This window comes from Aquarana catesbeiana, linkage group LG01 (genome assembly GCF_042186555.1).
Source record: "Aquarana catesbeiana isolate 2022-GZ linkage group LG01, ASM4218655v1, whole genome shotgun sequence".
In the NCBI taxonomy this organism is placed as follows: domain Eukaryota; kingdom Metazoa; phylum Chordata; class Amphibia; order Anura; family Ranidae; genus Aquarana; species Aquarana catesbeiana.
The window spans coordinates 188,493,634-188,515,457 of record NC_133324.1 but is presented as its reverse complement, the minus strand read 5'-3'; the positions used below and the strand labels follow the sequence as shown (position 1 = coordinate 188,515,457).

Genomic DNA, 21,824 nt, shown 5'->3' with positions numbered 1-21,824 from the left:
TGGGCAACCTGGAGGGGTGGATGGCAGTTAGTCACAAAAGGGGGAATCACACGGTGACTAAAGCGCCTGGCCCCAAACAGCGAGCTCCAATATATTCTGAAGCTGGCAGTTTGGCCAAGTTTGATAAGAGAGAAATACATTGGGGACTTAGGAACGGGTGCCTCTTATAAAGATATGACATAATGGCTGTCAACCAAGGTGTCAAACAGAAGAAAGGAAACAAGGCCCATATACTTGCAGCATTACGGTATCCAAAATGCACCTCACCACACAAGGGGTCTGTCAGCAGCAAAACTAGCGACCATCCAGCCAGGACCCCACAGCCTTAGGAGTTTTAAAGAACTTGGCGTGGTTACCATCCACCACTAAGGATGAACCAAACACACCCCCCCCCCCCCCCCGGTTCGGTTTGCACCAGAACTTGGCGAACAGGCAAAAAATTTGGTCGAACAAACGAACACCGTTAAAGTCTATATGACACGAACATGAGAAATCAAAAGTGCTCATTTTCATAATTAATTTTCATAATTTTCATAATATGCAAGTTATTGTCATAAGTGTTTGGGGACCTGGGTCCTGCTCCAGGGGACATGTATCAATGCAAAAAAATGTTTTAAAAACTGACGTTTTTTCGGGAGCAGTTGTTTTAATAATGCTTAAAGTGAAACAGTAAAAATGAAATATTCCTTAAAATATCGTGCCTGGGGGGTGTCTATAGTATGCCTGTAAGGTGGTGCAATTTTCCCGTGTTTAGAAGGGTAACACAGCAAAATTACATTTCTAAAGGAAAAAAAAGTCATTCAAAACTGATCGCAGCTGTAATGAATTGTTAGGTCTCAGCAACATAGATAAAACTGATTGAAAAAAACGGCATGGGTTCCCCCCCAGTCCATTACCAGGCCCTTTGGGACATTTGGAAATGTCATTTTGCTGTGGTGCTGTTCTAAACATGGGAAAACTGCGCCATTTTACAGGCATACTATAGACACCCCCCAGGCACGATATTTAAAGGAATATTTCATTTTTACTGTTTCACTTTAAGCATTATTAAAATCACTGCTCCTGAAAAAACTTCAGTTTTTAAAACTTTTTTTGCATTGATACATGTCCCTTGGGGGAGGACCTGGGTCCCCAAACACTTTTTATGACAATAACTTGCATATAATTCTTTAAAATTAGCACTTTTGGTTTTTCATGTTAGTGTCCCATAGACTTTAACGGGGTTTCGCGGCTTTCAAATTTGCTGTTCGGCGAACGTCCGAACAACCAAAGTTCGGCCCGAACTTATGCTCGGGCAGAACCGTTCCCCCATCCCTATCCACCACCCGGAGCTTGCTGGGATATAGAAGGCTAAACTTGAGGCCTTGTTCCCGGGGCCGCTTGCGAACCTCAGTGAAGGAGCGGCGTCTTTGTTGGATCTCAGGCGAATAGTCAGGGAATAGTATAATCTTGGCGCCCTCGTATCGTAGGTCTTGTATCACCCTGGCGGCTATCAGTATTCGATCTCGAACCCTGTAGTTAAGCAGCCAAAAGAGAAACGGCCGTGGGGGTGCCCTGGGATAGGAGGAGTGAGGGGACCCTATGGGCCCGTTCCACCACATAGGCGGGTGGCATATTAGGGAGGTCTAGCAGCTTGGTGAGGAAGGATTCGGCAAACTCCAGGAGTCTAGGGCCTTCTGCCTGATCAGGCAGACCAAGGATGCGGACATTGTTAAGCCTAAGTCTGTTTTCAGTATCAATGGCCTTCTCCTGGAGCGCCTTTACCTGCAGCTGTAAGGCATGCATTTCCCTGGAATCCGCCCTGGTAGAATCTTCCAGCTGAGAGATACATTCCTCTGCTTCCGATACCCGAGATCTGAACTTGTCCTGATCATGGCATATTAGACTGATGTCCGTGGCCAGGTAATCAATTTTGACCGTAAGGGTGTCCTTGCAGGTTTTAATGGTGTCATTGCAGGACTTTATGGCCTCAAGGATGTCGGTGGAAGTAGGTCCAACCATCTCCTACTGCCCAGGAGGTGTCTGTGTAGCTGCCGACATGATAGTCACAGGCTTCCTCATGCTCAAGATGGCCGCCACTGGAGGGGGGAGGCACGGCGTGCTCTTGGAACTGAAAATAGGCTTCAAGATGGAATAAAAGGAGCCCGGATAACTGGCAGGATTATAGCAGGAGCGGAGCTCAGGCAGTACACGTCCTCTCTGTCTCCCATCCGGCCTCGCCCCCCTCCATACCTAAAGTTTAGCTATAAATAGGAACATGCCTTAAATTAGAAGAGGCTAAACAATAAACCAGCTTAAAAAATGTTGCCTAGCCCATTGCTTACCATTGCCCTTATAATAAATTTAAATGTAAATATATTTTTTAATGTTTTTATATACAGTCATGTGATCCACAAAGCTCCGGCTTTTAGTTGTGACATGGAGGGCTGACAAAGGGACTGAATAACCCAAAGTAGTGATGTCACTTGCCAGCATCTATAGCTCTAGGGGTAGTCAACAAGGGAGAATGGTCACCCCCACCATCCGCACAGAAAGGAGAAGGAGCTGGAGCACTGTGGTCACTTGCCTGCATAGAAAAATGTTTTAAAAACATTGAGATTTATTACAAAATATTTGCAGGGCAATGGGGAGCAATACAACACAGAGCATTTTTTGTCGTACAAGACACTCAACGCTACCAACACTGTCTATGTGTAAGCCCCCTAACAAATATAAAGCAAACAGACAGTGCAGCGCCAACAAAAAAAATAGTATTATGCATATACCAATTATATGTGTAAATATATAAACTGTGATCACTATTAAATCACAAAAGATAACACAGATAAATAAATATAGTAAATCAATATAAACAGTGCTATAATAAAGGTGCTCAATTAGATCATCCAAATGTATAAGTCAATGCTAATGGTCCAGTATATAATTCCAAAGGGCCAACTCTCAATTCTAAAGTGCTTCCATGCAGAAAAAAAAGGAAAAAGTGCAGCTCAATCTATGTGTCCAATAGTGCAAATCCTCCACCACATTGCACTCACCAGAAGACTAATGGTAATTAGCCTATATGTGTAATCCACCTTTTCAGGAGGTCTATGATGTCCTTTCCTCTCAATATATAAAATTGCTGATCATCTCCTAATGGAGAAATGCTCACCACCCAGAGCCAGAGATGCTGTATATAGTGTAGTATTTATGTATTAATGCTCCTAAATCACATAAACTTCCACATGGATAAAGTATAAAACAAATGTAAAAACAAATGCGGCCAGCACTTACTCCAATGGCCGCCGCTCCACATACACACGGAGTTGGCGGCGTGACATCATCGTATAGGGCTCTACTCGGCGAGTTTCATGCGCATGCATGTCTTCAGGGCCTCTGCCTATCTTAATATCACGCCGCCTTTATGTGCATGTAGAACAATGGCCATTGGAGTAAGTGCTGGCCGCATTTGTTTTTACATCTGTTTTATACTTTATCCATGTGGAAGTTTATGGGCACCCTTGTGCCTACAAGTACCAAAGCACCACTACATGCCTCTCTGTACTCTTTTCCTAATATTCAAATAAACAAGAATAAGTTCACATGGACAACGAGAAGTGGTGAAATACACTGCTCACATCACCTGTATTATGGTATGAGACCACAGTATTCTTTAGAGCTATTCTCTCATATTAAACAATGTTTGCATTTGTGTCAGGCTTTTTGCTTAAAACAAATCAGTAAATGGGAATATTTAATTTCTCTTACCACAATATCCTGGAGTCCCACACACAGTCTTCATTGTCACTTGATCATCCACAATTTTTGACAGCCCAAAGTCAGCTGAAAGACATAGCATAAAAGTGGACACAAGTATTCAGCTCCAGAAACAGATCACAAATAGATAATAAATAATTCAAAACCTTCCACAAGCATGTTGCAATTATTATCAATAATTACATACAGTTGTAATTTTCCGGTTTTCTGATGTTTAACATCATACAATTCATGCAAATGGTATAGAGCCCAGAGGCAAGAGGAGCCTGGTCCTCAGTACCCTTTTGTCAGAAGTGTTTTCTGTACAGTACATACTTTTGAAATTTAAATTAACAGTATTTTTAAATGTATTTAATTTTTTTTTAATACATATTTGAGCTATAGTTATTTTTTACATTTCCATGGAGTTCTGCTTTTACACTTTGGCCCACTTTCCCTGCATTGAGGATGCAGGTAATATGTGTGCTCGCCCACTCCAGTACCTTATACAGACAGCAAATCACAAAGTGAAGGAGGGGGGAGAGACATTATTGAATCATGACAGCTGTGTTTTGTTTTTTCCTGTTTCAGATTTGCTACCATCATATCATAATTCGTACCATAATAAGTAAACTCCTTTAACAAAGGTTTACGTACACACACTGGAAAAGGAGGCAAAAAGCAGATTTGTTTGACCCTTGGCAAGTACGCTGATTCAGTGTAATGTACCCCATGGCTCAGTACACATGTGGCTGGGGGGGTGCGGTCCCTCACTGCTATCTGTAATGTTTGGGCTGTGACCTACTATTCGCTACATCACGACCACTGGCAGATCCTGTATAGCTGTTGGAACAATGGATGGAATGCAAGCGAACCACTGCTCCATCAATATGGGTTGTGTGAATCAAGCCTGAGTTAGATGTCAGTGCCTAGTAGATTTCTCCCTAAAGGGAGCAAAAATGCATGTAGGGACAGAGCGGGAGTGTCCCTTGTCTAATTTTAGATAAAGCTACACTGTAGTCAGCCTAAGCTCTAATTATTAATGTTTCTGTGTGTGTTGAATTTCCCCCAAAATCAGACTATTGTTTATTTCTGCTTCTTGCTAGGGAGTGTTCTCTAGTAGATAGAGCAAATGAAACAGCATTCTGAGTTACTAATATTTATTTCTCTCTGGTCAATCATCAGGTGGTTTATTACCAGTAATGCAGCCTAGGAAAGAAAATAACTATTTGGGATGACCTTTCAGAAGGGTCTTTCCTCCCAGGCTTTGTTTGGAGGGGATGCTAGTGGGAATTAGTCCTTGCTTCCGCCAGTAGGGAAGGTCCTTGCCTTCCAAGCCTGATGTCTAGGCATGGTGTTGCAGAAAGATGGGCTGAACTAGAAAACAGAAGTTGGCTTGCGTCCTGGAGAAGAATGGCTGCCTGTGTGGAGCATCTTAGGAGGAGGCTTCTGTGCTGAAGAGTGCCCTGGGAAGCTAGGTATAGGCTGCTGGTGGTGGATAGTGCAATTTCTCACTATTCATCCACTAAAGTATTTGTGATTGCATAGGGCCTGGGTTCTGCTTGACTGGGCCAAATACATGCTTTACTAGAGAATTCTGGAGCTGTAATTTTGCTTGTATTTGTGTATCCTGTGCCCTAACCCTCACTTCTAAGTTTACTGAAGCTAAATAAATCTTTAAAATGTACAACCAGGACCCCTGAAATAGCCCTGTTCCAGGACCCCTGAAATAGCCCTGTTCCAGGACGCCTGAAACAGCCCCGTTTTAAAACTTGATATAGAAACATCTAAATATAAACCAAAAAAATTATCATTTACATGATTCTGGCAGCCAGAATTGCCATAGCTAAATTTTGGAATCAACCAACGATATCCTTTGAATACGTTAAGCATAAACTGAACTGGATAATGATTAACAATAAAATATAATCTACTGTCACCAATACTCAATCGAAATTTGATAACACATGGCAGCCATGGATTTGTTATCTTAAATAGGGTGTTGTGTGATCCGGAGATCCCCTCAAAAATGCATGACCTTTCTTATTCACTTCTTTATTTCTGGCAATTATTCTCCTATTATCTTTAAAGAGGAGTTCCCATTTTTAAAAAAATAAATAAAAGTCAGCAGCTACAAATACTGCAGCTGCTGACTTTTAATAATCGGACACTTACCTGTCCCACGGTCCAGCGATGCGGGGGATAGAAGCCACGCTCGTCTCCCCCTCCGTTCGGCGGTGCTGGCATTGCAACTGTGGGCGCCGGGCTGTGGCTTCACAGCAACTGTGCATGCGCAAGCGGCGTGATTGGCCGCTCAGTCATCTGGGACCCGTAATGTGTCCCAGATGATTGACAAGACCCGTAATGTGTCCCAGATGATTAACAAGAGGGAAGGGAGCAGAGCTGAGCCCTTCCTGCGCCGAGGGGAAGTGATGTCACCAGCTCAGGCACTGAAAGAGGCAGACTACGAGGGACCCCCTAGCAACAGGCATTTAGAGGTAAGTTAAAAAAAAAAATTCAAATTTTTTTTTTTTTTTTTTTTTTTTTTTTTAGGCATACCTAGGCATATTCATGCATTTTTTTTTGGGGTGGAACACCACTTTAAGTACATTTTTTATATAGTCACTTGGTACATTTACCAAGTGTTGGATGTGGAAACAATTTTGTACTTTCAATTCACTATGACTCGATCCCATATGTAATTTTACAGCTTAACTACCTATTGATTCTCAGGCATGTATCCTTAATTTGAGACTTTTTCATATTGCTGTAATGTGTCTTAACTGTACTCAAAATCCAAGTACCTAATTTGTTTTTTTCTTTCTTGACAAGGGAGTATGTTTGCTACTTGAACCTTAAACCTTAAAAAGATTGCAATATAAAAAATGTACAAAAATGACTGCTGCCCAAATTCCTTTTACCCCTTTTACCCTATAGGAAGTCATCATGGCTTCTGCACTATGAGATGAATTACTAGCCCAGTGAGCCACCAATGCTAGCCCAATGCTACATGCATCATGAGAAAAACACATAGGCTGCCATTGCTGACTTCTAAATTTCTGGTTGCCTGACTGTTATGCTAATCAATGTTTTCAATGCATTCTAAATCACTAATCCAGAACTATTATGCAGATTAGGTCATCCGAAAACTGACATCACTGGCTGTGTGCTTTTTACAGGTCAGTGACTCTGAAACCAGAGGCAGCCAAATAACTTGCATCTTCAGAAGGAAGTCAGTATTGGCAGTTAATAATTCAGGGTTTCTCAACTAGGGTTCCTCCAGAGGTTTCTAGGGGTTCCTTGAACAATGAGCAATTTATGCCTCTTAGATAAATTCCCACTGATACCACTAATCTTTTTAGCTATCTCTAAGGAGGTAATTCTTCCCACTGATCATCACACTAATGTATCATAAAATGTAAGTACAATCATTTTTAGCAGAGGTTTCCAGACCGGGAGATTATTTTAAGAGTTCCTCTAAGTTAAAAAGGTTGATAAAGGCTGCCATAATTTGTGTTTGTTTTATGATAATTGTTCTTTAACCACTTGTCGACCAGCCGCCGCAGTTGTACTGCGGCAGAATGGCACGGCTGGGCGAAATGACGTTAAGTAACGTCACTTCGCCCTGTGGCAACTAGGGGGCGCGAGCGGTCATGATCACCGCCGGGCTCCTGGCGATCGCCGCTGACACACGGAAGACCAGGATCTGTGTGTGTAAACACACAGTTTACGGTTCTCTGAGGGGAGAACAGACAGATCGTCTGTTCATACAGAGTATGAACAGCGATCTGTCATCTCCCCTACACGGTCCCCTCCCCCCTTTATTTAGAACACACACTAGGGAACACATTAACCCCTTGATCGCCCCCTAGTGTTAACCCCTTCCCTGACAGTGAAATTTTTTCAGTAATCAGTGCATTTTTATAGCACTGATCGCTGTATTTATGCCAATGATCCCAAAAATGTGTCAAAATTGTCCAAAGTGTCTGCCATAATGTCACAGTCCCGATAAAAATCGCAGATCGACGCCATTTTTAGTAAAAAAAAATTAATAATAAAAAAGCCATAAAACGATCCCCTATTTTATAGACACTATAACTTTTATGCAAACCAATCAATATACGCTTATTGCGATTTTTTTTACCAAAAATATGTAGAAGAATACATATTGGCCTAAACTGAGGGAAAAAAAAGTTTTTTTTATATATTTTTGGGGGATATTTACTATAGCAAAAAGTAAAAAATAATGCGTTTTTTTCAAAACTGTCGCTCTTTTTTTGTTTATAGTGCAAAAAATAAAAACTGCAGAGGTGATCAAATACCACCAAAAGAAAGCTCTATTTGTGGGGAAAAAAAAGGATGTCAATTTTGTATGGGTGCAATGTCGCACGACCGCGCAATTGTCAGTTAAAGCAACGCAGTGCTGAATCGCAAAAAGTGCTCTGGTCAGGAAGGGGGTAAAATCTTCCGGGGCTGAAGCGGTTAATTTACAGAACATGCCCACAACTTTGAAGACTTTTTTTTTTTTTTTTTATTGTGAAGCAATCAAATAGGACAAAATAACAGAAGAAGTCAATGTGCATAACTATTCACCCCCCTAAAGTCAATACTTTGTAGTGCCACCTTTTGCGGCTATCACAGCTCCAAGTCGCTTTGGATAAGTCTCTATGAGCTTGCCACATCTTACCACTGGGATTTTTGCCCATTCCTCCTTGCAAAACTGCTCCAGCTTCTTAAAGTTGGATGGTTTGCCTTGTGAACAGCAATCTTTAAGTCTGACCACAGATTTTCTATTGGATTGAGGTCTGGGCTTTGACTAGGCCATTCCAACACATTTACATGTTTCCCCTTAAATCACTCAAGTGTTGCTTTAGCAGAGTGTTTGGGGTCATTGTCCTGCTGGAAGGTGAACCTCCGTCCTAGCCTCAAATCACACACAGAGTGGTATAGGTTTTGCTCAAGAATATCCCTGGATTTAGCACCTTCCATCTTTCCCTCAACCCTAACCAGTTTCCCAGTCTCGATTGCTGAAAAACATCCCCACAGCATGATGCCACCACCATGTTTCACTGTTCGCTGATGGTGTTCTTTGGGTGATGTGATGTGTAAGGTTTGCACCAGACATAGCATTTCTTTGATGGCCAAAAAGAAACTTAACATTTGTACTTGATATTTATGTTCAACCCCTTGAATTAAAGCTGAAAGTCTACACTTCAAATTAATTTGGATTGTTTTAATTTTATTCTGGAGACATACAGAGCTAAAAGGATGAAAATTGTGTCCAAATATATATGGACCTAACTGTATGAACTGTATGAAATATATACAGAGACTTATTTGCAGAGTGTTTATGCAAATTCTATGGCACTAATTTCCCCCTAAAAGCTTATCAAACATAAGCTAAAGAATTCTCTAAATCAGCTTATACATAAAACTGAATACACATGTATGAACATAAAATGCTCACAAATTCAGAATTGAGAGCAAAGCAGCGATTCACCATTTGCAGATAATGAGAGATGAGAAGGTGACAGCTACCATGGGTAGCATTGTTGCATCTCAGGCAGTTCTGATAAGGAACAGATTCTACAGGTACCCATAAATATTAGATCAGCCTTGTTAAGCACTTGGGTTTTCAACACTTTCATTCAATAATCGCATTGCAAATGAAAACCAAACCGCAACATACAGTATATCCTGAGAAACCGAAAAAAAGGGAAAGCTGAACATTCTCTTTTTTTTCATTATGTGTGTAGAAATAATCAAGATAACACACATGTAGCTTTCGACATCTTTTGGCTCATAATACATGATCCTGTGGCTCATAACATACACAAAGCTCTCACTGTCCAGTAGCTCATGGCATACTTTTCAGTTTCATCATTTTGTGGTTTATAACACATGTAGCTTTCTCTCAGCAAGCTTAATCCAATCCCAGTAGCTTATAACACACATGTGTTTGTTAGCTCCCAGTGGCTCATAACAGATGTCACTCTTATGCCCTGTACAAACGATAGGATTTTTCAACAACAAAATCCTGGATTTATTTACGACGGATGTTGGCTCAAACTTGTATTGCATACACATGGTCACACAAATGTTGTCGGAAATTCCGAACGTCAAGAACGCGGTGACGTACAACACATACAAGGAGCCGAGAAAAATGAAGTTCAATAGCCAGTGCAGCTCTTCTGCTTGATTCCGAGCATGCGTGGAATTTTGTGCGTCGAAATTGTGTACACACGACCGGAATTTCCGACAATGGATTTTGTTGTCGGAAAATTTGATATCCAGAACTCAAATTTTGTTTGTCGGAAATTCCAACGGAAAATGTCCGATGGAGCCTACACATGGTCGGAATTTCCGACAACAAGCTCCCATCGAACATTTGTTGTCGGAAAATCCTATCGTGTGTACAGGGCATTAGATCCCAATGACTCATAACACACATGTGGCTCTACTGATATTAGCTTCTCAGTTTGAAACAAAGGCAACCGTAAACAGGCTGAAAACTACTTTTACTTAAAGTTCGTAACCCTAAAAAATGTAATTATAATAATCTATCTTTTTAATAAGTTAAACTCTATTTTTTCATATAACTATGTTAATTTTTACTGATCTTGTAACTAATACCTAGCTGATCCTGACAGTTCCCCTTCTTCATGGTTGAAAACTGACCACGCTAGCACGAAAGCCTATCCATGCGATATTGTGGTCAGTGCACTGGACAGCCTTTCTGTATCTTCCATGGTCAGTTTGGAGCCATGCCTCCCACTCATCCCTCTCCTCTTCTCATTGGCTTCAATACCCAGCCTTGCTATTCAACTGTGCAAGTTGGCTGGGGATAGGGCCTGGGCCTGTCAGTCTAACATTGTTAGTAAGTAAACTATTGAAGGGGATGATAAGGGACCATATCCAAAAATTTGTTGATGAAAACCGTATAATTAGCAGTAATCGGCATGGGTTTACGAAAGGTCGCTCTTGCTAAACCAACCTATTAACATTCTACGAGGAAGTAATCTGCCATCTGGACAGGGGTAGGCTGGTGGATGTGGTGTATCTGGATTTTGCAAAAGCATTTGATACAGTCCCCCACAAACACTTAATCTACAAACTGAGGTCTTCAGGCATGGACCATAAGGTTTGTTCTTGGATAGAAAACTGGCTGCGGGGGCGTGTCCCAAGGGTAGTGATAAATAACATGTACTCAAAATGCTCTAGAGTGGTTAGTGGTGTACCCCAAGGCTGTGTCCTAAGACCAATTCTGTTAAATTTATTTATAAATGATATAGAGGATGGGATAAATAGCTCAATCTCAGTGTTTGCTGATGACACAAAAATATGCAGGGCAATAACATCACAGCAGGATATAGAAACTTTACAAGAGGACATGGATAAAGTAATGGAGTGGGCTACTAGATGGCAAATGAAGTTTAACATTGGTAAATGAAAGGTAATGCACTTGGGGAGTAAAACTATAAATGCAAGTTACTCATTAGGGGGAGAACCCCTTGGGGATTCCAGGATGGAGAAGGATCTAGGCATCCTAGTAGAAAACACACTGAAAAATAGCATGCAGTGTCAAGCTGCACCTACCAAAGCTGGCAGAATATTGGCATGCATTAAAAAGGGAATTTACTCCAGAGATAAAACAATAATCCTGCCACTTTATAAAACTATGGTTCCGTCGCATCTGGAATATTCTGTCCAGTTCTAGTCACCAGTCCTCAGGAAGGATGTGCTGGAGCTGCAGAGAGTCCAGAGAAGGGCAACTAAATTAATATGGGGACGCCCTTGCCAACAAGATACACCTATAGCCTGAAGCCATCTTGTGAACGGAACGCAGTTCTGAACCCAATTATCCGGATCAGCGGCCATCTTGCTGAGTCTAAAGTAGGCCTGGCGAGAGATATACTGGAGCAGTGGGGGACTATGTCACCGCCGAAGAGGACCTCTGAGGCGGTGGACAAGCTGGCGAAATACCACCATCAGGACCAAGATCTGCAGGCCAAAGAAGGAGGCAGCGCGTGCCCGGCGGAGGTCCATCAGAGCGCGGACACAGCCAAGGTCTTAGATGCCATTGCATTGTTGCAGGGAACACTCACTGCCAAAATAGATGAGGTCAAGATTGACATTTTCCTCCTGCGCCAAGACTTATCCAAAGTGAAGGATAGGGTGACTGAAGCTGAGACGCGCATTGGAGCGGCAGAGGACATCCTGCACCCCCTGAGCCACACCACGGAGGACCTACAGCGCCAGATTCATCAACTACACGCACACTAGGATGATATGGAGAATCGTTTGTGGCAATGTAACCTCCGGTTCATCGGTTTACCTGAAAAGGCGGAAGACACCAATCCGGCAGAATACTTGGAATCCCTTCTGATCAAACATTTTGGAAGAGAGGCCTTTTACGTTATGTTCACAGTGGAACGGGCGCACAGAATCCCAGCTAAACCTCCACCTGTGGGTGCCCCCCCAGAACCTTTATTGCCAAATTTCTTAACTTTAAAGACAGAGATAAAATCCTGCGGCTGACCAGAGAGAAAGGCAATATCACCCTGGGCAACAATCAGGTTGCAGTGTTTCCTGATTTCTCCAATGAAGTCCAAAGAAAGCGTGCACAGTTCCAAGATGTTAAGAGGCGGCTTAGGGTGATACATCTAAAATATGCCATGCTGTTTCCGGCCAGACTGAGAGTGGAGGATGATGGTAAAGTCCTATTTTTTGAAAGGATGGATGATCGGGCAATCGGCCAGTTAGTGTGAGTACTGTTGACATCTTTGCTTTATCAGTAACTTCCGCTGTGGGGAGATAGTTCTACATCACCGCTCATTTTCTATACAAAGGCCTCCCCCCCTCCACCCCCCCCCCTCCTTGGGAGTCTGAAATCTCCCCTTTTTGAAGTCAAGAGACCCACTGCCTAGGTTGGACACTTTGGGGGGGAGGTGGCGTACAGCGTGTTGATACCCCTGGACACGAGACTTTGGGGATGAGGCCCACAGAATTTACTACACTGAATACTATAATATCCCCACAGCGTGGCACAGTTCAGGAGACTTTTATAGGGCTGAGGCCCCACAACACTACTTTACCAGGATGACTGTGTATCCTTGCAGCGCGAGTACCACTCAGACAGGAAAAGAGACACATCAGATTTGCCACGTGTCCTTTCCATGCTTCACACAGTGGAAAATCGCCCCCGTAATGTTTGCAACCCTTATTTTTTTCTCCTTTTTTGCCCTTTTGTTCTGATTGTTACAGCTCAGCAATTTCAAAGATCTGTACCTCCAGCCAATGTTGATGGCTGGAAGTTGAATCATATACAGGTTGCAAGGGAATGTATGCTTCCACCAAGTTGGGGAGGTGAGAAGCTGGGAGGGAAGGAAAATGCCAGATACCTTGATCTGCGCATTGGGAATGTTAGCACCGTTGTGCAATTGTTATATACTTGGAATGTTTCTGAACATGCACTTAATATATACGCAGTATGTTTAATGGGTCACTAAAGGATGGTGATATTACGGGTATGGAGAGGGGAGTTGCCCTGCCGATGAAAATGTAATATATATGCAAACAAGCACCATGGCGGACATTAAATTTATGTTGTGGAATGTGCGTGGCTTGAGAGACAAGATTAAAAGGACAGCAGTACTGCGATATCTGAAAGGTCAGAAAGTAGATATAGGTGTACTGGTCGAAACACATGTCACGGGCCACTTACAGGCAGCCCTAAAGCGTCCTTGGGTGGGGTGGGCATACCACAGCACCCACACAAACATGTCTAGAGGGGTAACGGTATTGATAGTGAAATCCACACCTTTTGAGTTGGTTTCCATGGTGTCAGATCAGCAGGGTAGGTACCTCTTTCTGCATTCACTTGTGGGAGGAGAACCCTTGCTGATTTTGGCTAGTTATATCCCCCCTCCATACAGGTCGGATGTGGTTACAGAAGGCCTTGCATTTATAGCGCAATACCCTTCCATACCAGCAGTGTGGTTGGGGGACTTCAATCACACAATGACTCCATCCCTGGACAGGCCAGTACAGGCTGAACCCAGTCGGGGCGAACCACTGCACACTAGGCTATATCGCACACTGATGGACTTTGACCTTATTGACGCATGGAGACATGCAAATCCCACGACCAGAGCATACCCCTGTCACTCACTAAGCCATAATACTATGTCCAGGATTGATTATATACTTGTTTCCAGGGCCTTATTGCCCAAGGTCACAGGCTCAGGATTTTCTCCTAGGATCCTATCAGATCACTCTCCGTGTTGGCTGACGGCATCTCTGAGGTTAGCCTCTCCTGATAGGCTTTGGCGTCTAAACCCTCACTGGCTATCCCTTCTATCGGACCATGATTCCATAGCTAGGGAGCTGCTTTTCTTTTTCGAAAAGACACAGAGACCTTATGCCCTTAACACACACTGGGACGACTTTAAAAATCATGCTCGTAGGATCTTGTCCTCCAGAATAAATAGGCTAAAATGAGAGTCTAACACCATACTCCAACTCACGTGTGACAAACTACGGGACTTAGAGGTGGCCTACAGTTCCAACCCATCCTGTGAAAGAGTGAAACCCTTCCTGTGACAGAGTGAAACTGCAGACACGCCTAGTCACACAACTACATATACTGTAGAGAAGGCAAAACAATGTGTCTTTTTTTGTAAACAGAGGGTATACGAACAGGGAGAGAGGGCTGGGAGACTGTTGGCGTACTTGGCCCACATGGACGAGAAGCCCCAAGTCGTAGTGTCGCTTGCGGACCCAGACGGACGTAAAATAACAGACCCGGGACAAGTGGCGGCCCGATTTAGACAATTCTATGACAATTTATACAAATCTCAGTGCACATACACTCAAAGGGAGATCCATTCATACTTATCTTCCATACAGTTCCCCCAGCTGCACCAAGAGCAAGTTGAGCTTCTGGACGCACCTATTACTGAACATGAAATTACAGAAGCAATAGCACAGCTGCCAAATCTAAAGCCTCGGGGATGGACGGACCACCTCTGGAATTTTATGTAACATATATAGATATCTTGGTCCCCAGGCTGAAAGAATTATACCAATCCATTTTTGATCAGAACTCACTCCCTGAATCTATGCAGGAAGCCCAAATTATAGTCCTCCCCAAACCAGGAAAAGACCCGCACTTCCCTGAGTCCTACAGGCCGATATCACTCCTGCAGGTAGATATCAAAATCTTAGCTAAAATCCTGGCCTCTAGGTTAAACACTGCTATCCTAACATTAATTCACACGGACCAAACGGGATTTATGCTGGGAAAAAACACAGCCATGAATATAAGGCGACTCTATATGAATATTCAAGCCCGTCATAACTCAGGAACGAGGGTAGTGGTGGCGTTAGATACCGCTAAGGCTTTCGATTCTGTTGAGTGGCCATATTTGTGGGAATGCTTACAAAATTACGGATTTGGGTCACGCTTCATTAAATAGGTACAGCTCCTATATCAGACACCCAAAGCGAGAATCTTTGTGAATGGCTGGCTCTCGGAGCAGTTTCCACTAGAGAGGGGTACCAGACAGGGATGTCCCCTCTCCCCTTTACTGTATGCGCTGGCGGCTGAACCACTGGCCATTGCTATCAGAGCACACCCTGATATTCAGGGTCTGTGCCGAGGCCCCACAGTCGATAAAATAGGAATGTATGCCGACGACACCATACTATACCTTGCGGATCAGGGACCATCACTCCAGGCTGCTTTAAAACTAATCGAACAAATGGGGGGATACTCGGGTCTGCGTATAAACTGGGACAAGTCCCAAATTCTTCCAATAGATGTGTTTCCTCCTCCCCTCACGTCCCCCCCATTACCACTTGCCAGGGTATCCAAGATTAAATACTTGGGAGTGGAGGTGACTAGAGATCTGGTGGATTACACTCCTTTAAATATAGCTCCCTTGTTTAATTTACTGAAAAGTAAAATGCAGACATGGTCTAGACTGCCTATGGGGGTGATGGGCCGTGTAAACTTAATTAAGATGATTATACTACCCAAGATTTTATATCTGGTATGGCATGCCCCTCTATACATCCCCTTAAAATTTTTCAAACAGATGGAAGCTATTTTAAACTCATTTGTCTGGGAGCAAAGCAGACACAAACTAGCCTGGCAAACCCTAAAGAACCCCACAGACATGGGGGGCGTAGCCCTCCCGGATTTGCAGGATTATTACCTAGCCTCACAACTTTCCCATATGTACCACTTTCACACGTCGGAAATGCAGCGATATAGATCTTTGGTCTGTGACAAACCAGGACACCCGACGTTTACACCAATTCAGGCTATCCTATGTAGGAAAAAAGCACCAGGCCCCACTGCGCGGTACAACTCGGGCATGTTGATGCATCACCAAAGAATTTGGGAAATTTCTCTTAAAAAGCAAAATGTGGGGAAATTTCATTCACACACCCCATTGTGGCTTAATAATATGATGCTGGAATTGGAAACGATTCCAGATTCAATAGTCTGGGCTAGGTATGGAATACTATATCTCCATCAGGTCCTCTCCGCATCCGGGCTTAAGCAATTCCAGACACTTAAAGAGGAGTTTTCCCTTCCACACCATCTAGCATTCAAATACTTGCAGCTCCGCCACGCGCTTAAAACCCAATTACCGAGTATGGATCTAGAAATGGAGCCTCCCCCCTGTGTTGGGTATAATTCTAGGAGATGACCCCTCAAAGCTTATATCACTCCTGTACTACACAATTAGACAAAGGGGAGTAGCAGTTGTGTCACACAAAGCTAAGATGGGAGCAAGATATAGGACCTATAGATGACGCTGCCTGGAATGAGATCTTAGAAGGAACCAAGACAGTATCTCCCAAGATGTCAGATAGACGGACACAAATATATATTGTTCATAAGGCTTATCTGACACCGTTGACACTGTTGAAGTTCAAGCACACGCCGGATCCGGACACGCCCCCCTGTTCAGACATTTTGGGCACAGGTTATCCGTTTCCTCCATGACAATATGGGGTCCCCTGTGGTGCTGGACCCTAAGTTATGTATATTGGGGTTACTGCCAGATGTAGAGGTGGATAAGTAGCATGCAATATTCATCTCTGAAACTATATTTTTGGCGCGTAAGGTGATAGCTCAGAGATGGATGCAGAATGTACCCCCCACGATGCAGATGTGGAAAAAAGCAATAAACGATACCCTACCATTCAAGAAACAGATCTATGCACACAGGGGATCATCGCAAAAATATTCTAAGATATGGGACAGATGGTTGGGGGATGGGGAGACCTGTGTTTGGTTGGGTCATAACTGGTGAGGTGCTTCTCTGCATCCGGGGCACAAATTGTTTACAGGTTGGATTAATGGACTAATCGATTCACTACACCTACGGATATAAGAATATACATCCTACAAAACTTTTGCTTATTGAATTTTGCTGTTATGTTATGTTCTTGACTTTCCTTGCATTCGTGTACCCAAATGGCTTGCAAAATGTATTTTATATCAATAAAGTTTTTTTCCAAGTAAAAAAAAAATTAATATGGGGACTGGAGGACCTCAATTTGGAGGAACGACTACACGCACTAAATGTATTCTAACATAAAAGAAAATAGAAGGCATGTGGCTTAGCACATTGGCCTCAGTAAAAGCTTTATTAATTAACAAATATAGGTATCGTACTCACAAATAAAGGCTTGCATAAAAGCATATCATATCATTCCTCCATATGAGCAGCTAAGCCTATGCTTTTGCGAGATAGTCCCATGGGATGGGGACAGCTTCATATGGACTCATATGGTCTCAAGTTCACTTGCAAAGTGAACATGCTCTTCTAGTAAACAACCCCAGCGAGTCTACGGAACTCCCTGACAATGTAATGGCACATTAAACACAGCGATGTTATCATACTTAGTGCTGGTTCACACTGCTGCGTGGTGCGAGATCACATGTGATTCGCACCGCACTGCAGTGCAAATCACATGCGATGACCATGCGATGCGATTTCAGCCATAGAGATAGTATGGCTGAAGTCGCATCCCATTCAGACTAAACTCACACAGGTCCCTTTTTTTGGTTTGCACCAGAATCGGATCACATGGGTGTTCACTGACAGTTCGCAGTGCGATATGCGAGCTGAAATGGGGGTGTCATTAACAATGTATTGACACTCCCCGCAGTTCGCATATGGGTGCAATGCGGGAACCTGCAGTGGATGCACAGGGTTTCCTCATCGCACAAGTGTGAACCGGCACTAACAAGGTGCAGAACCTATGCTAAAGGCCAAGCCTTTCATGGCAGCTTTCTGGTCGAGGAAAATGCTGTCTGGGTAATTAGTATGTGTTGTACATTTTGCAATTTCATTCCCACAGGTTTAAAACAGACCAAATTGTGAAAAGGCATTCTCAAAAGCCCTGAATACCCTCCAAACTATTTAAAAAGAATAGTTTATTTGAGTTTACTTTCAACATAATTGAGCCGGCATGTATAAATTAAATGTAATTTTGGCTGTCCCTCCAGCCTAAGCACTTTCAGTCTTAGTGGAAATAACAAAAAGCGAATAACTGTGCAGCAATCACTATGAATAGTTCACATTGTTAAATCCTGAAATGTTCTGTCGGTATTAAATGCCAACAGTATTCCTGATTAGCAACTGCAATTTTATTTATTTTAATGGATTTATCTTTTATATGCTTCATAATACAGACCTTTCAAACACAGCAGTCTTTAGCTTGCAGGAAGAATTTGAAAGCACCTTGAAGATGATTTTTAAAAGCAGCTATAGAATAAGAATATTGAGGTCGACATCATTTTCTTAAACTCTTTGTGCATTTACTAATCAAGTGACAGCATGCTCTATTTCTATATCCTTAAGGCATTTTGCTATTGAGCAAAATCTTCTATAAAATTGCATTTTACAAAAAAGTACAAAAGAAAATGGGAATTCTCTCTTCTTATATTTTTTATTATCATCAAAAGCAATTTTATTTTTAGTACGCTCTGGCAAAGTGAAAAGTACAATGTATCCCTCCATGTGTAACGATAAAGGTAAGGTCAAAAAAGACTCCTTTCTAGGTCTTGAAATGAGTAACATGCCTTTCAGAATATTAATTTGAGTGTGCACTCTGTAAATATTACATGTACCCCGCGTGTTTCTGCTTTCAGCTACCTCCTTGTTATATGACCTAATTGCTTGACTGCTATGCTTTACTGCTCTGAGTCACTGAGACAGAACAAGGACGCAGCAAATTAAGTAAGAACTCTCGATCTGTAGGTTTGTATTGTCAGAAAGTATTGAAGCCGTGGATCAACATGAAAGCAAGGCCAAAAGTGAGGTCAGCGATGGCAATCTTTGTAGAGCACTCAAATGGAGCTGCAGGATGACAGGACTTATCTTTAGCAATGGAAAATTAATGTAACAGAGGTGCAAAAGTGACATTTAAAGAGGAGCTTCAGTCTTCCCCCCAAAAAGTAAAAGTCATCAGCTACAGATTTTCCCTAACAATGGGAGGAGCTCCCAGTATAAATCTGTCTGCTTTACTGCCAGTTTAACACCATATAGTTTTGCACGCGTTACTGCCAGTTTAACGCCATATAGTTCTGTGAGTGTTACTGCCAGTTTAACGCCATATAGTTCTGTGTGTGTTACTGCCAGTTTAACGCCATATAGTTTTGTGTGCGTTACTGCCAGTTTAACGCCATATAGTTCTGTGAGCATTACTGCCAGTTTAACGCCATATAGTTCTGTGTGCGTTACTGCCAGTTTAACGCCATATCATTTTGTGTGCGTTACTGCCAGTTTAATGCCATATAGTTTTGTGTGCGTTACTGCCAGTTTAACTCCATATAGTTCTGTGTGCGTTACTGCCAGTTTAACGCCATATCGTTTTGTGTGCATTACTGCCAGTTTAATGCCATATAGTTTTGTGTGCATTACTGCCAGTTTAACGCCATATAGTTCTGTGTGCGTTACTGCCAGTTTAACGCGATATTGTTTTGTGTGCATTACTGCCAGTTTAATGCCATATAGTTTTGCATGTGTTACTGCCAGTTTAATGCCATATAGTTCTGTGCTTCACTGTACGTTTGGCGCATTATATTGCAGTATATTATAGTGTATCCGTGGAGTGTGTCTGTGTAGTGAGAGTACTCAAATTAAAGTGCACCAAACACCTCTTTACATTGAAAAGTGCATCTACGTACAGATTTCAACTTCTTTACATTTGCTTATAAGCACCGCCCCTCCCACCCAATAATGTCTGGGAGGACAACAAGGAGAGGCAGATGTTCCCTGGGCACTGTAAGGGGGCCATCAACAGGCAAAGGTGGACGTGGTGGTCAGTCCTCAGGCAGGGCATCATTTCCTCTGTTTAGTGAGTTTGCCTGTGCTATCCAGCGTGCTTTCAGAACGGGCATTCAGTGCTGTAGGAGGTTTCATTACTGATCATAGATAGCGTCTGTCCACAGACTTCGTGGACCATTTGACTTTTATAAAAATGAATAAGTCCTGGCTTACCAGCTATAAAGCCCCGGATGCCGATGTCACTGATAAAGTCTTTTTGGGATGTGGAATCTCTGCAGGACTTCGAGGCTGCCTAGCTTTGAGGGTGTTCAATCATTTCATCTGGAAGAATGTTTTTGGTATGGGTTTCATGGGCACATATAACACCCAAAGACAAATTTTTCACCACCTGTTTGACAGGTGCATATCATTGCAATTTTTTACAGCAAGGCCAATTCTTGCTTTCATCAAGAGTACCTCTATAGGGTTACGGTGGGAAGGCGCCACCGACACCCAAAGACCAATTTTTACACACCTGTTACTTCTATCCAAAGTCAAAGTGACACCAGAATATATCCAAAAAATCTCTAATCTTGTTCCCAGTGCACTACATTGTGGCCTCATCATACACCCTGGCTTCCCAGCTGCTGCTGAGCAAATTAAAGGCAGCTTGCAGGGAACATTTTTTTTTTGGCTTTATAAATGCAATTATTGCTGCAGCAGATTCTAGACATGGTACATATCTGCCACTTTACAGGTAGACTAAGGCACTATATTGGAAGGAATTTTTAATTTTTATGCTTTCACTTTAAAAATAAAAAAATCACTGCTCATTTAAAAATGACGTTTTTCACAAACTTTTTTTTAATTGATACATGTCCCCCAGGGCAGGACCCGGACCCCTATAACCATTGTATGCCCAATTACTTGCATATAAGCCTTCAAAATTGGCACTTTTGATTTTTGATGTTTGGGTCCCATTGACTTTAATGGGGTTCGTTATTCGGGTCTAAACTTTCGCGGTGTTCGAAAGTTCTGGAGTGAACTGAACAGGGGTCCGTTCGGCCCATCCCTAGTCAGTAGTAAGTGAGGTAGAATGCAAGGATCAGTGGTAAGTGAGGAAGAGTTCAGAGGTCATTAGTAAATGGTGCAGAGTTCAGAAGTCAATAGTGAGTGGCACATGACAGATTTTACCTAACAATGGGAGGAGCTCCCAGTATAAATCCTTCTTACCCCCCAATCCCTGATTCTAGTACAAACTCAACTAGAAAAGGTACAATTTCTGGGGAAATTGTGAAAGTGTTCTTGCCTCTACAACTGGAGTGGGCGGAGTAACTGGATGGAGTGGCTTGAGTAACTGTGAAAAGTGTTAAAAAGCTTAATATTTTAAAAAGTATAAATAGTAGTAAAAAAGAAGTTCCATCATTAGCTGAAAGAGCTGAACATTTTTTTCAAAAGTTTTTTTTTTTTTCAAAAACTGCCATCAAAACTGCCCCATCAGAATTGTCCCATCAAAACTGCCCCATCATATTGCCACCATCAAAACTGCCCCATCAGAATTGCCCCATCAAAACTGCCCCATCATATTGCCACCATCAAAACTGCCCCATCAGAATTGCCCCATCATATTGCCACCATCAAAACTGCCCCATCAGAATTGCCCCATCATATTGCCACCATCAAAACTGCCCCATCAGAATTGCCCTATCAAAACTGCCCCATCATATTGCCACCATCAAAACTGCCCCATCATAATTGCCCCATTAAAACTGCCCCATCAGAATTGCCCTATCAAAA

At 42.6% G+C, this 21,824-nt stretch overlaps 1 protein-coding gene across 1 annotated transcript in view; it reads right to left on the bottom strand.

Moving 5' to 3' along the window:
- Positions 1–21,824, bottom strand: part of CAMK4 (calcium/calmodulin dependent protein kinase IV) — a 341,896-nt gene that overhangs the window by 58,741 nt on the left and 261,331 nt on the right. Inside the window, exon 7 of the mRNA XM_073624608.1 lies at positions 3,748–3,822. Within this exon, the coding sequence (XP_073480709.1) occupies positions 3,748–3,822 (75 nt within the window). The remainder of the gene's footprint in view (positions 1–3,747; positions 3,823–21,824) is intronic.